The sequence below is a fragment of the Daphnia pulex genome, chromosome 4, assembly GCF_021134715.1.
Source record: "Daphnia pulex isolate KAP4 chromosome 4, ASM2113471v1".
Classification (NCBI taxonomy): domain Eukaryota; kingdom Metazoa; phylum Arthropoda; class Branchiopoda; order Diplostraca; family Daphniidae; genus Daphnia; species Daphnia pulex.
This window is the reverse complement of record NC_060020.1, coordinates 2,757,364-2,770,440: the sequence shown is the minus strand read 5'-3', so window position 1 is coordinate 2,770,440 and position 13,077 is coordinate 2,757,364. Positions and strand designations below refer to the sequence as shown.

General features: G+C 43.3%; 1 protein-coding gene across 2 annotated transcripts; it reads left to right on the top strand.

Annotated features, from left to right (window-relative positions):
- Positions 1-2,327: 2,327 nt before the first annotated feature.
- Positions 2,328-9,697, top strand: LOC124193285 (coactosin-like protein). Of its 2 annotated transcripts, none has more exons than XM_046587047.1 (5): positions 2,328-2,997; positions 5,990-6,069; positions 8,222-8,339; positions 8,489-8,611; positions 8,937-9,697. In XM_046587047.1, exons 1-5 carry the CDS (start codon positions 2,641-2,643, stop codon positions 9,051-9,053), a joined length of 795 nt encoding a protein of 264 aa, XP_046443003.1. In that variant the 5' UTR covers positions 2,328-2,640; the 3' UTR covers positions 9,054-9,697. The 2 variants fall into 2 exon arrangements, with proteins under 2 accessions (XP_046443003.1, XP_046443002.1); XM_046587046.1 differs by lacking the exon at positions 2,328-2,997 and adding an exon at positions 3,777-4,478.
- Positions 9,698-13,077: the final 3,380 nt, after the last annotated feature.

The window sequence follows — 13,077 nt, the reverse complement described above, 5'->3', positions numbered from 1 at the left end:
CCCCCGTAACGACGTTTTAGATAAACCCCTCCAGCAGATAGTAGTACATATTTAATTATCTAAAATTTCACGGGTATTTACGGAGAGCGGGTCTTTTTTTAAGTCTTTGATCGCCTTTCGAACCGGTCAAGAAAGATAAAGTACCGCTAGTAGTATTACCCTTTTTCTTTTTTCGGTTGATTCTGTGCTGAGGATCACATCAGCAGCCGTATAGTGCGTTCTTTGAGTTCCGGGTACAAGTCTTAAGTAGAGAGAGACTTGTGTGCTGTATAGGTGACCCCTATCCCAGAGCAGGATATCTTCAATGCAATAAAAAATGAAGGGGGAGCAGCAGCAATCAGCTCTCGAAAGCGATCCAAGGCATCGACCGGAAAATTGCATAGCAGCAGCAGCCAGACAGACAGAGGCCATCCTCCGTCCTATCCAATGGATGTCGGAGAAGCCCCGGAACTTTGGCTCAGGGAATTACATGTACATATAAATGTATTACAGACGCGTGATGCACCCCCCAAAAAAAGAGAAAAAAGAGGACGCGCGCATCTTGTTCCTTTGGTTGCTGCAAAAGTGGAGTGGATCGGAGGTAATAGGACGATGGCAAAAAATTCGTCCGTGAGAAGAAGAACAAGTTTTCTTATTCTACCATTAAAATATATACGTATATCTAGACGTGTGTCCATGTAGCTAACCACTGCCAGCTCTCTTGTTTTCATTTCTACCAATTTTATTTTTTCGTGTGTGTGAGTGGGTTATCTGTGCGTGTTGTGGTTGCTCCTATGCGCCGTGAAAATACAAGAAAAAAAGGGGGGAAAACACGTCTATGTGTAATGTGGGTGCCCACGTCGGTCTCTGCTGGGTCATTCTATTGATTGGTCCGCGCGTTCTGTGCTGCTCCAGTCAATAATAGTCAAACTTACCGCCATTGTTGGACGGTAAATGTCGAGTCACGATGCCGTTAAATGTCTATGGGCTACATTTGAAACGATCGCAAAGGGACGAGTTGTTAAGAAGAAAGAAACAAAATAAGATCAAAAGAAAAAAAAAAGGGATCGGGGGGAGGACAGTAGGTATAGGACCGCCGTTGTGGACCACCGACGTCTCCATGTTCGATGGAGCCTGACATTTTAGCCGCTACCACGATGATAATATATCATAGAATAGCAGACCATACTGGGCCGTTGGCGGATTGCTGGCAGCAGAATAAAAGAAAAAGAAAACGAAGAAGCTAGGCGAATCAACCGCTATGCGTGAGATGAATTTACGAGATGGAGAAAAAACCCCACCACCAATCTACCCCACGCCAGCTTTTATGGAGAACCTCTTTCTTTTCTTTTTTTCCAAAATTCTCTGCTACACTTCTGCTGTACTCTCTCGTTCTCTGATTATTTGCTCCGTGAAACCGCTCAAACACCTTGCAGACAGACGAGAGAAAAATTATCCCTAAATCTCTTAGCCCTCGTTTCGGCCAAGGACAAATCACGTAAGCAGGGGGCGACCGAAACGCATGGGGAGATCTAACGATTGTCGTGGAAGAAGATGAAGAAAATTCGGTCGCTCTTGCTGCCGAGTTCTTGTGTTTTTCTTTGCCAAAAGGAATTGGGCGGCCGTGAGAGAGTTACGTGTCGGAGGGCAATCACCGCAACTGTGCAAAGATCTCCGATGAGTTTCCGCTCGTCGGCCCCACTGTCGATGTGTTTGCCAGTGGGCAGGAGATCAAGGATCGGAACGGCAATAAAACATTCAGGAATGCCATCGATCCGGCGTGTCACACAGCGAAATTCAATTGATCATTGTCGCAACCGGTGATTGATGCCTGATGGCATCCACAGTTGGCATCCATAGGCCTGCGCATGTAATGAAAAAAATCCTAGTCGTCGCCCGAAAAACTTCGCATGGCCATAGGCTCACAACGTCCTTGTAAAATCATTTGCTGCTGCTTTTTATCATCTAAGGAATGAAGGAACTTGAGACGCTCTAGCTGTTGGCCATGAGTCGTGGTGTTTTCGCCTCGTTAGTGGTTAAATCACGCCGGATCTTTCATCATCACGAGGACCATCTGAGCGTGTGTTTTCGTCTTCCAAGTTTTGATCGTGATCGCCGAGCGCTATATAGCCGCCAGCGCATGAATTCAACGCTATGCCACATATCCAACTCTGGAGAGAGATCATTAGATCAACTCGACGAAAACCTGAATATCTCATTCAAAATATCAGAGTGAAATAAATCAAACAAAATAGCTAGACCATATTATGTGAATCGGATACAAGCGAAGCGAGAAAATCAAGAATTGATTGTTTTTTTCTTTTTTTTCTTTCTCTTTCCCAGACAAAAAACTGTAACCGGACAAACTGCTGTACACGTTGAGAAGACAAGCGGATTGCGTGCCTCGAAGCAACAGATGGCCCGCGATTTGTGCTCTCTGCGTCCGTCCAATGTCATCTACCCTCCGACCGAGAGAGACTTGAGCATTGAGCTGAAATAAGGCAGAACGGGCGACTAAGAAAGAAAATGAAGCAGTCTGGAGCTACAGCACGAATAACCTAACCGAACGAACGAAAGAAAGGAGGAAACGAACCAAAGAGAGGGGGGGATGATACATTCCATTCTCTCCCCGGAGCAGAACGGACACTGGCGACTGGGCGAATGAAAAAAGGAAAAATAATAATACAAAGAAAAAACCAACAGATTTCTGGTCGGCACTTGGCGTATCCCACGAACATTGAGATTGGGAACTGGACTGACAGAGTCGAAACCGGCAAGAGAAAAAGAGCCAAGGCTTCAGTTAGTTTCAGACGCTCAGGCACAGCAGTTATACACTGGAACACCACCTTGTCTTCTACCGCAGTATACACCAAGGCCCGCTGGAACATTCAAAACAACTTGGAAGAAGTCTCTCCGTCCATCACATTATTTCGTCCAGTCAAAGTTTTCCTATTTCTCGAAATCGATCAGCAAACTACAATGACTTCAGTCGCCAACAACGTTCTCCCTTCCTACCTGGTAAGAGTTCATTCATTCCTTACATTTGATTCTTTGGTTTTATTTTTATTATTATTCTGTTCAACTCGAATTTCTCTGATTAGAATGTCGGATCATTGATAGTAATGACAAAAGACATTACGTCGTTACGTATCGTCCGTTGGCTGTCAGTTAGTGCATCCCTTTTGTGACATAATCGCTAGTTTCGCGTTGCAATTAAATTAGAAGCCTGCGCTGTACTATACTTACAGAGTTATATTCTGACATTTGTTCGATATGCGATCCTGAAATCCCAACAGCCCAGTTGTGATAAACATTGATTAATTTAGCGAACTGGCGTAACGCGATAGCGACGATGCCATGCGATGCGTAGGCCCGAAATTGAGGCTGTGCCCTACTTTCCACATCATTTGTCTCATTTTTGAGAGCTGGAAACTGTTTTATTGTGCTGCTAATAAATGATGATAATTATCCGAACAAAAGAGAAAGAAAGAGAGAAAGAAAAAACCGCATTTAGTTGAACAGGAACTGCCATGGAGAATTAATGAGATGACGAACAACAAACAAGTCATGCAAAATGAGAACTCGGGTTTCCTGATTTTGAAAGACGAGCGGAAACGGGAGGCAGCAGCATTCAAAAAAAGAAGGAAAGGGGGGAAAATAAATAAAAACAAATGAGGAACGAACCGAATCCCGATCGCGTGAGATGTGTAAAAGGCAACAATGAGAGACTGAGAGGGGCGGTATTTAAAATAATAAAAGGATGAAAGGAAAATCCAAAAGAAAAAGAAAAATGGTGGCGATTTGGGGTGGGGTTGATTTGGATGTATGACCACAGCGTGGCGTTTCATCAGTCGTTGCCTTTCCCACTGCGAGCTTGCGTGTCTGCACTAGTACCGGAGAGCTCGTCAAAGGATGTGGTAGAGACTAGAGAGAGAACCAGCAGAGGTTATTTCATTTTGTCGATAAAAACAGGAAAGAGAAGACGGAAAATCGTCAGAGCCAAAAGAGAACTACTACTCCAGTAGTAGACCGTACCAGCGTTTGAATTTTTTTGTTTCTTCTTCTTTCTCTCGTCTCTACGAGTGGCACATTCCCGAGACCACGGAACGAGTTTGGCGTGTTGGCTTTACGCTCTCATCACTCTGCACTCGATTGCAGTTCTCTCGAATCTATCGACGCTGTCCTCTCGAGTCCCTCGTTCTCTTTCGATCTTGACCGTAACGGTCGCCATTCCGATCGACCGTCGTGAATTCAGCGTCTTTGAGTCTCCGTTCTTTTTTGATTATCTTTGAGCGTTGACGGGAAAAAAAGGGGGAGAGATACAGCAGTGTCTCGAGTGTGCTGCTGCTGCTCTGTACGTGGCCAGTGTGTCGTTGCGTGCTCTGCCCGTCCGTAAAGAGAGAGAGAGAATATCCGCGTTGCGCATAGCACACACTCGATTGCGTTTGCCCGCCATGTTCAGCAGAGAAAATAACAGCCGAGTCAGTCTTCGCAACAAGGTAACTGAGTTCTATTTTTTTTATTTTTTATTTTATATTTTCGAACCAATCGTCCGTACGTGCCGTTTTTCTTAAATCGCCAAGTCGTTGGCCGCGCTCTGCATGGTCCATTTGTTGTGAATTTATTTAACTTTGAATGATTTCGGGGGACTGGAGAAGAGGTGGAGAGACATTTAATTGGAGACAGACGCACACCTGGGATTCTTTTTCTTTCTTGTTCAAGGTGGGAGGGAGGAAGCGGGAAGGAGAATAATGTGTCTGGCTTTATATAACGGCTCCGTGCCAAGGGCGTCGCAATGGCCGACCTTGTTACGTTACGTGCACTATGCTGGTACATATGTGATGATGCCTATTTTTTTGTTCACAAGGCGGCCTCCCTCTGGTGTCAATTTTTGTGTGATTCATGACTGAGGTGAACGGGAGTAAAGATTTTTTTTCCATCCATGTCTGCCATTTTGGTTTGGTTTTTTATGATTCTGATTATTATTTTTTTCCTTTTTTCTTCTTCTTTGAATAGTAGTGCTTTACAGTCGAGTTGAGTTATTCACCAGCTTGCGTGACCGTAACCGCAGAGTCATATTCACGGGGCTCTCTTTTTTTAAAGTTTTTGCGCACTTGAAACCTGCTGGTATGTAGTGGAGTGTATGTACTGTTGTGTCCCTCGGGGTTCCCGAAAAACAGCCGGGATATGGCGAATTGCAACTATTCACCAAATGTCGTGTTATTTTTACGAGCCACTCTTTCCATCCGTGCCATATGCGTTTAGTAACAAAATGTCGTTAGCTCTTTCTGTTCTGCTCTTGTCTCTCGCCGTTATTGTTTTGTGTTTCTGGCTGATTTCGTGTTTCTTTTTCTATCGATTCCGGACCGTGAGTTTTCACTCACGATACCAACGGCCAACATCAACCTGCTCCCTTTTTTTTTTGTAGCAAATAACCAACCAGGAATTTTCCAATTTCCCTCAGCTTATTTCTTTTCGAAAGAACCAGAAAGAAACGGAACCTCGTTGTAATCAATTTTGAAGACGACCGGGTCGACCAGTCGTGTGAATTTTCATTCCACATTCATTGTGTGTGTCTCATGTCGTGTCGTTTTCGGTCTCAAATTCTCATTTCAGATCTGGTTCCGTCCGCTGCGTCGTTCATTTCGCCACGGTTATTCACGTGCCACACGCGGTGGCTTTTTTTTTGTTTTTTGTTTTATCTGCGTCGCGTTCCATCGGCCCAACTCAGACCGAATCGCGCTCAATTGCATTGAGTTTTAATTGTTTCTTTCACAGTTATTTGATTGTTTCGTTTCGTCGTTCATCCATCAGCGGCGCGCCGCTCGATACTCGTTTACACTTTGAGAGGATGGCTGGTTGGTTGGTGGCATAGTTTCCTCGTCAACCTATCGCTATCAGTGTCACGTGCTGAGTTGATTGTTGTTTTGTTGTTGTTGTTTTTTAACCCCCTCCGTTGTCATAACCCGACTGCAACTGATGGTTTCTTTTTCTTTTTATGTTTGATCAGACGCTGGAGACGCACATCGATCGGCAGAGTGTACGAGAGTCTTACAACGACGTCCGCTCGGATTTCACCGAAACGAATTGGTATTCTATTCGAGTTTTCATTTTATCCTGACTGTTGTTTTATCACCCTCTCTTTTGGTTATTGTTGAGCATCTTCCATATCGTTTTCGGTTGTCTGTTCATTCGCGAGTCGAGTGCGTGTAGTCCGTGCTCTTGACGTCTCGCGAATCCCATCCGAGTATGTTAATTCAAGCGGAAGCGAGTCGAGTGTTTTGACTCGGTTTTTACGGGACGAACCTCTTAATTTCTTGCTAATTGCGTAAATTATCCATGGCAGCGAGAAATCACGAGTAACTAAATGAACCACTTGTCTGATGTCGTGAGACAGTATGATATCAGGCAAATAACGTAATTGTCTTCTTCTCTTGGCTAATCTCTCGACCGTCTTTTTTTTGGAGGGCGACCGTATCAAATCGGATAAAATCTGCACAACATCTGACGCCTTGATTCGACCGCTATCGGGAAAGAGTTGCATTCTTCTTCCTTCGGGCTGTAAACAAAAAATCTGTTCACACGAACCTCGTCTGATTTATTTTATTTATTTATTTCTCAAAATTCTTCAGTACTTTATACCTTTTTGTTTGCAGCCAGCATTTAATGGTTTCTTCGGTGTGAACGCACTGCTGTAACATCTGTTGTTCCCCCTTTTATTTTTATTTCATATTTCTACTGGCCTCTCTCACGGCGTTGTAGCCGTTTGACGCAAACAAACGAAAAGTAATTTACCGCTGCAGATTGACGTCAAAACAAGTCATCTTTTATGGCTGGCTGCTCGCCTGACGCTTTTGCGTACGTTGATCTTGATTTATTTATTTTTCCAGCGTCTAGCCATTTTGATTTCGACGCACATAAACATCCAACAGCCCTGGGACAAGAGTTCGTGCCTTGTTTCGCCACCCGCGTCAGTTAGCGTCTTCAAATAGCTCGTCTCAATTGCCGCATTGATTTTCTCTTGATAAACAAAAGGTTACGGGAGTCGAGTCGAAACTTCAGCTCCCTACAAAGTCGTAATTTGAAGATTGGATTCGTTTAGGAACGAAGACAGGGCAAGAGGGAGGAGGTGGTGCTTGGTTTCTTCCTGGAAAGTCAAATTGAATTCTGCTGCTTTCGTTCGAAACGGGGCGATATGGTCGAGTGAACCCCCAAGAGTTAATTCGATTTATTTGGTTCATTCACGTCTTTTTAAGTACATTTATGATCGTTCTAACGAGAGACGTGCTTCGCCCACTCGAGCCGAGTCTCGATCGCTAACGCACTTTCCTTTTCTCCCACTTTTCTCGTATACATAACACCCGAAACTTTTTTTTTGAGGGGGAAAAACTTTTATCGGCTCGCACACAATTGGGGCCTTTGAACTATCATCGCTTTTCCAACTGCTGGCAATTTTTATTATTATTATTTTTTTCGGTTTCACCCTATTTCTCTTGTTGTTATGCGAGATCGCTTTTCTCAACGGCGGCGTTTATGTGCGCATTTGTATCTGGATTTTATTCCGTTCTCCGCTCTCGCTTGGATGTAAATAAGTCTTGATGTAATTTTAGGGAAGTGAATGATTTTGTCGTCTATGCGGTACTTTATAATTCGTTGGCTATGGGGAGTGGTAATAATTCTTCGACCGTGAACACGCCAAAAACATTACGCTTCCGGTTCATTCCCTGGGGTGGGATGTGTGTGTGCGCTCTAGAGCCGGCTAACTTATTTACTTTGTGTGTAGTGGCGGTGGTTGTCAAAGGTAATAACAAATCGCACATCCGATTCTCCTGTTTCAACCAAAGTAGGAGAGGGAGGGAGAGACCGTGAAGTGGCAGGGACAACGAAAACAAAAAAAATGTATAAAGTTCACGATCTATCTGCATCTCTGTGTCTGTCGCTATCGGTAACCAACAAACGTTGATTTTCACTTCCTTTTCCGGTTTCCACACCGACGCTTTTGATAGAGTGCGATAGGTTTTTTCGTTGTTGCATTATTTCGTTCGGCGTCGGATGATGTAAAACCACAGGAAAGAGAAGAGACAAGTGGAACGAACGACAAAACTAACTTAATCGACCCAACTGGAACGGGTGGGGAGAGAGAAATGAACTTTTGGGGGGCTGTTGTTGTTTGACTGACTGTAACGGATGATTATGTATTGAACCGCAATTTTTTTTTGTTTGTTTTTCACGTTTCAAATAGGGCGGTGTTCCAATTCGAAGGCAATCAGATCTGCAGCAAGGCTGTCGGCAGCGATTTCGCCGACTTTCGAACTCAATTCGTCGACGATGAGCGCGCCTTTGGATTCGTTCGCATTCAGGTAAAAACGCATTTCATCGAGGTTCGATCTTGTGTGTACAAGCAACAAGCCGGAGGAATTCATTTCCTCTTTTCTATTTGGCTTGCAAACATCCTCCCAGTTATTTTCTGACGTTCTACTTATTTTTCTTTGATTGCCTTTAATTACAGAGCGGCGACGAAATGAGCAAGCGGACCAAGTTCCTCTTTGTGACTTGGCTGGGGCCCAACGTCAGCACGATGAAGCGCGCCCGGCTCAGCAGTGACAAGGCCCTCGTCAAAGAAATCATCATGGTATTAATCAATCAGAATAAGATGAATCCCGAACCTGCATAGCCCTCCCAGTCCCCATTCCCGCCTCCCCTTTTTTTTTAGATAACGAATTAACGATGGATGGTTATGACAAGAGGCGGAAGAGGCATTAAAGAGGTGCTCTTCGCGATCAATTTGGCTTGATTGGGTGCAATATTCATTAAAAGAAACGTCTTTTAACTGCCGTAGAAATCGTTTTTCATTAGACTATACTTCATTCTGATCTCTCTCTCTAGCATCATCACCTTGATTAGATGAAACACCATTCGCTTTTCGTCGAAATGAAATGGTTCGTTTTGTTTTACAGAATTTCGCAGTCGAGTTGCAGATTGAGACGCCCGATGAGCTGAATTACGAGTTCTTCCGCGAAGCCGTCTGCAAAGCAGGCGGAGCCAACTACGGAACCGGTGTCCGGGAGCTGTGATTTTTCTCTTAACTGCCTCTTAACATTTTTTTTTTCTCTCTTTTTCCTCTCACAATATTCCATCTCCTGTTGTCTTGGTTTACTATTACTCGAGTCTCGATTGATGCTAGTTGCAGAGGCGTAGGCAATGAAGTGCTCTAAACTTAACAAAAGAAACACAATCCAAAATTCAGCTCTTACTATTTAGTCCTTTTTTCTTTTTTTTAAACACAAATTCTTTTGTTTTTTGGATTTGTGCAAAAGTGAATGCATTCGAGACTATTATTTATCGGTCTTTGAGGCTTCGGTTGTGTGCCTTATACAGCTTCCAAAAAAATAATAACCCTCCCCCCTCCAAAAAGCAAGAGTAAATTTGCAAGTGATGTGAAAAAAAAATGTTATTCCTTCAGTTGATGTTTCTAAATCTATCCACGTACCAATGTAGATGTCAACTCAATCGGCCTTCTATTTGCTTTCTTTTTTTTTCAAATTTTTAAAGAATTAATTAATCGATTTGGAAGCTATTTTTGGTACACTTCTATTTGAATTTTCCTTCCGTTTATTCTATCCTCTTTTTCGATTACATGTTTCTCTACTTTCGATAAAAACAAAACAAAACAAAAAAACAGATTAATAATATCTAATATACACGGCCTTAATGGAAATGTTTGTTGATGTTTCAGGTCTGGCTTCCGGTTCTTCCGCATTTGATGCAAGGGCTAGTCATGGAAGTGATATCCCTATTACAGCATTGAGAGTCGGAACCGGAACTAGCTTTAGTGATTATTTACCCCTAAAAGGGAGGAACTGTGCCGGAAGTAGAGTGTGATGAGTGACGAACAGTTGAAATCGTTGTTGATAAGTGCGACCCGAGTGCAAGTTGCCTGGATGCAGTTCGAGTGCAACAACTTTGAAATGGATGCGCCATCTATAATTGCTTCGCATCCGCATCGAAATCAAAATTCCGGGAGAGATGGAGAGATAAATTGCCGCCCGCCTCTAATGTGAATGCCAAGTGATTCGAGTCGCAGCTTTCGGTGCCCAGGCCAAAACTTGTCAGGCCTACTTTTTTTTTTAAACTGACAAGCATTCATATATTTCTGAGAAATTTGAGATAAAACTAGTGGATGAGACGTGAGATAAGATTTTTACCTATTGCTCAGACACTCCCATCATTTAGCTCTTCTCCCACTCGTTTGGACTCATTCGCTCACTCAATCATTCACTCACTCACTTAAGGGGCCGTGTTATCCGCCTGCGCTCATGACGGGCTTCATATTAGTCCACTTTTCGGATGAATACGAATGGTTAGAAGAAAAATCGACTAGTGCCAACTCTATACAGCGAACGACGTGTCCAAAAGTTTGGATAGAGAGAGTGAGAGAGAGGAAAAAAAGGAGAGGAAAAAGAGGAAAAATGGGTCTGAAGAAAATCCCTGTACTAGACAGGCAGACTTTGGCGCTGTGCGGCTAGATTAGATTTTATTGGTAGCTCTCAATCTTCTTGTATGTCATTATTCTTTAATGCGCTGCAGGAGAAGCGACCAGAAGTTACCGGCATCTTCCACCGTCTGATTCCTTATCTCATAGAATGGAAAATGAAAAGAAAAAAGGAGCTTGCGGGCTCCACAAATTGTTGTTGGAAGAGTTCTTTCTTCTTTGTTTTTCTTCTTTTTCTCCACATTTTTCCAACATCATCCATCTAGCTAATGCTAACGGAAGTGCTCGCTGTACCAAAACCAGACCGCCGGGTCGACCTCTTTTTTATAAAATTTTGTTTGTTATTGCTCTCTGGAGCCGAGTCTCCCCCCGCTTGTTTGTACTAGGAATCTGATCGTGGGTGGATCTGGCAATCATCAACGAAACGGAGAAAATTGGAAAGCTTCGGAGCGGCGCGGGACGAGATGAAATCCGCGTGCAAATGGCACATTCCGTCGTTCTCTTGGTCAAATGGCCAACGGCTGGACATGTTCATCGGGTGCGTATAAAGGTACGTACGTAGCAAGTTTCGTGTATTCCCAACCATTATTTTTCTTCTTTTTCTTAAAGGCAATCGATACCGAATTCGCGCTTGTTTCTCCAGTCTTTCTGATCCCTCCAATGTCGTCGCCCTTTTAATGAAAAAAAAAGGTATAATTTGTCACGGTCAGTAACGTATAAGCTCCTACACACGACAGTCTATCGCTCTTTCTAACCCAAAAAGTAAAAAAAAAGAAAAAAGAAACAGGATAACAATCGACTACTAATTCGTCAGCCTAGATGAGTGATCCATTCGCTGTGGTCAGCCTGCGGGGTATAAAGCGGAGGAAACAAACAAGTACTCGGTCTACCGGCGTGGAAATGTCGAGGAAACAGTGAGGAAGTAGGTAGATGGAGAAAGAGACCGTCGTTTGTCACCGCCGACTTTTATAAATGCCAACGGATTTTCTTTCTAGTAGTTTGTTTCGTTCATTCAGACGATGTCGAACCGGCCAAAGTCCTAAGCCCCTCTAACATTTCTTACTTTGGGCTCGAGATTCAAAAAAAAAAAGAAAAAAGTTGCCATCATTAGCAAAAGTCGTATGGCAGAAGCGAATGTCGGTTTCGACTACAGGGGAAAAAAACGAGAGGGCATTACACTTTTAAAAAGAGTCTAAGAAAGTAGCAAGAGAGCCAAGTTTGGAAGGGAGCCAACTTTAACTGTGACAGATCCTGCGAAAAGAAATCGATGGAGATGAAAGTAATATATTTCAGGAAAAACAACTATCGGGGAATTTAGCTTTTTTTTTTTTAAATATTATGATTCAAAGTAGCTTATATATATACTACACGCCTACGCAATTTTTACACGTGAATGTCAATATTAGGTCTACATTACTCGTCCTGTCTTTTCTTGTATGCGTTTGGAATAGTCTTTGCTGTTAGGTCTTGCGCACTGTATGTCAAAAGAGTCCTTCTAGTTGCTTTCAAACAGGGAACTCGGATCGAATTCAAAATGTATGAACGAAAAAAAAAAGTATAGAACTCCCTTCGTGCATGTTTGCACGATGTAGTTGTGTTTGAGTGCCATTGCGGGGTATGCAAACAAAATAGCATCTCGTAATCAACTATTAACAGTTTGAGCTGCGCCAAAAATCGTTGCGACTTTAACGAGGCGAAATAGAAGTGGTGGTCGAAGAAAGGAAGTCTTAATTTATAATTCAGCAGTAATTTTAATTGCCAACGCTCGTATAATGTCGGAAGCTATTAAATTCGTGAACAGTGTTTCAGCGCAGTAAAAGATAATGAAAAAGTCAAAAACGTTAAAACGTTCGTGTATTTTGTCGGCTCTAGCACGAAATCCGGCCAGCTTCTATTTGTTTTTACAGTGATTGCAAATAACTAAATCTTGCAGCCACCAGGCCACCACCACCACCAGTACTATGTATCCTTCTTGATTCTGCCCGACATCAGAAGTTGACTTTGTACGTGGGCGAGCGTGAACATCTGAGCAGCCGGAGCCCTATTGAGACGGCACTCTTGACTCTTGAGACGGAATGTCAAGAAAACATCGAAAAGAAAACCAGACAAGAGCTAGTCTAAGCAAATACTAGAATCAAGTTGAATGGCGTGAAAGAGAAGCGATTTGCGTTTTTTTTTTTTTGTAGTCTAGGATAACCGAGGGAAGGATTTCCTTCTGGATAATGCAACGGCAGCAATCTCCTATTCGCCAAAAAGCAACAACAACAAAAAGATTGCACCGGCTCACACCTATGGCGGATTATGCAGAAACAGCAGTGTGTTATCGTAGCAAACTCGCTGACGTCGGACAGTTTCACATTCTCCTCTTTGTGTGTGGACATTCAGAGTAGAGAATACTAATTCAACCGTATCGTCAAGAGCTGAGCTGGAATCGTTTGAATATAGCTCCCGAGAGGCCCATTCCGCTGCTCCGTCGTTCCGTGCTAAAGAACGCGCTAGAATGGAATGGCCGAGAGGTAAGTTGGTCCTCGTTCTCCTTTGACGACCGGCTCGTGGAATACTTACACACACAGAAAGGGGGAAAAAAAAGGATCACACTGGACTTG

What these genes read in the sequence shown, in the direction of transcription:
- LOC124193285 (XM_046587047.1), top strand. Translation starts at nt 2,641, where the DNA reads ATGAAAAAAGGAAAAATAATAATACAAAGAAAAAACCAACAGATTTCT. An exon ending in ACGTTCTCCCTTCCTACCTG is followed by an intron (nt 2,998 to 5,989) that starts GTAAGAGTTCAT and finishes ATGTTTGATCAG; the next exon opens with ACGCTGGAGACGCACATCGA. An exon ending in TTGGATTCGTTCGCATTCAG is followed by an intron (nt 8,340 to 8,488) that starts GTAAAAACGCAT and finishes CTTTAATTACAG; the next exon opens with AGCGGCGACGAAATGAGCAA.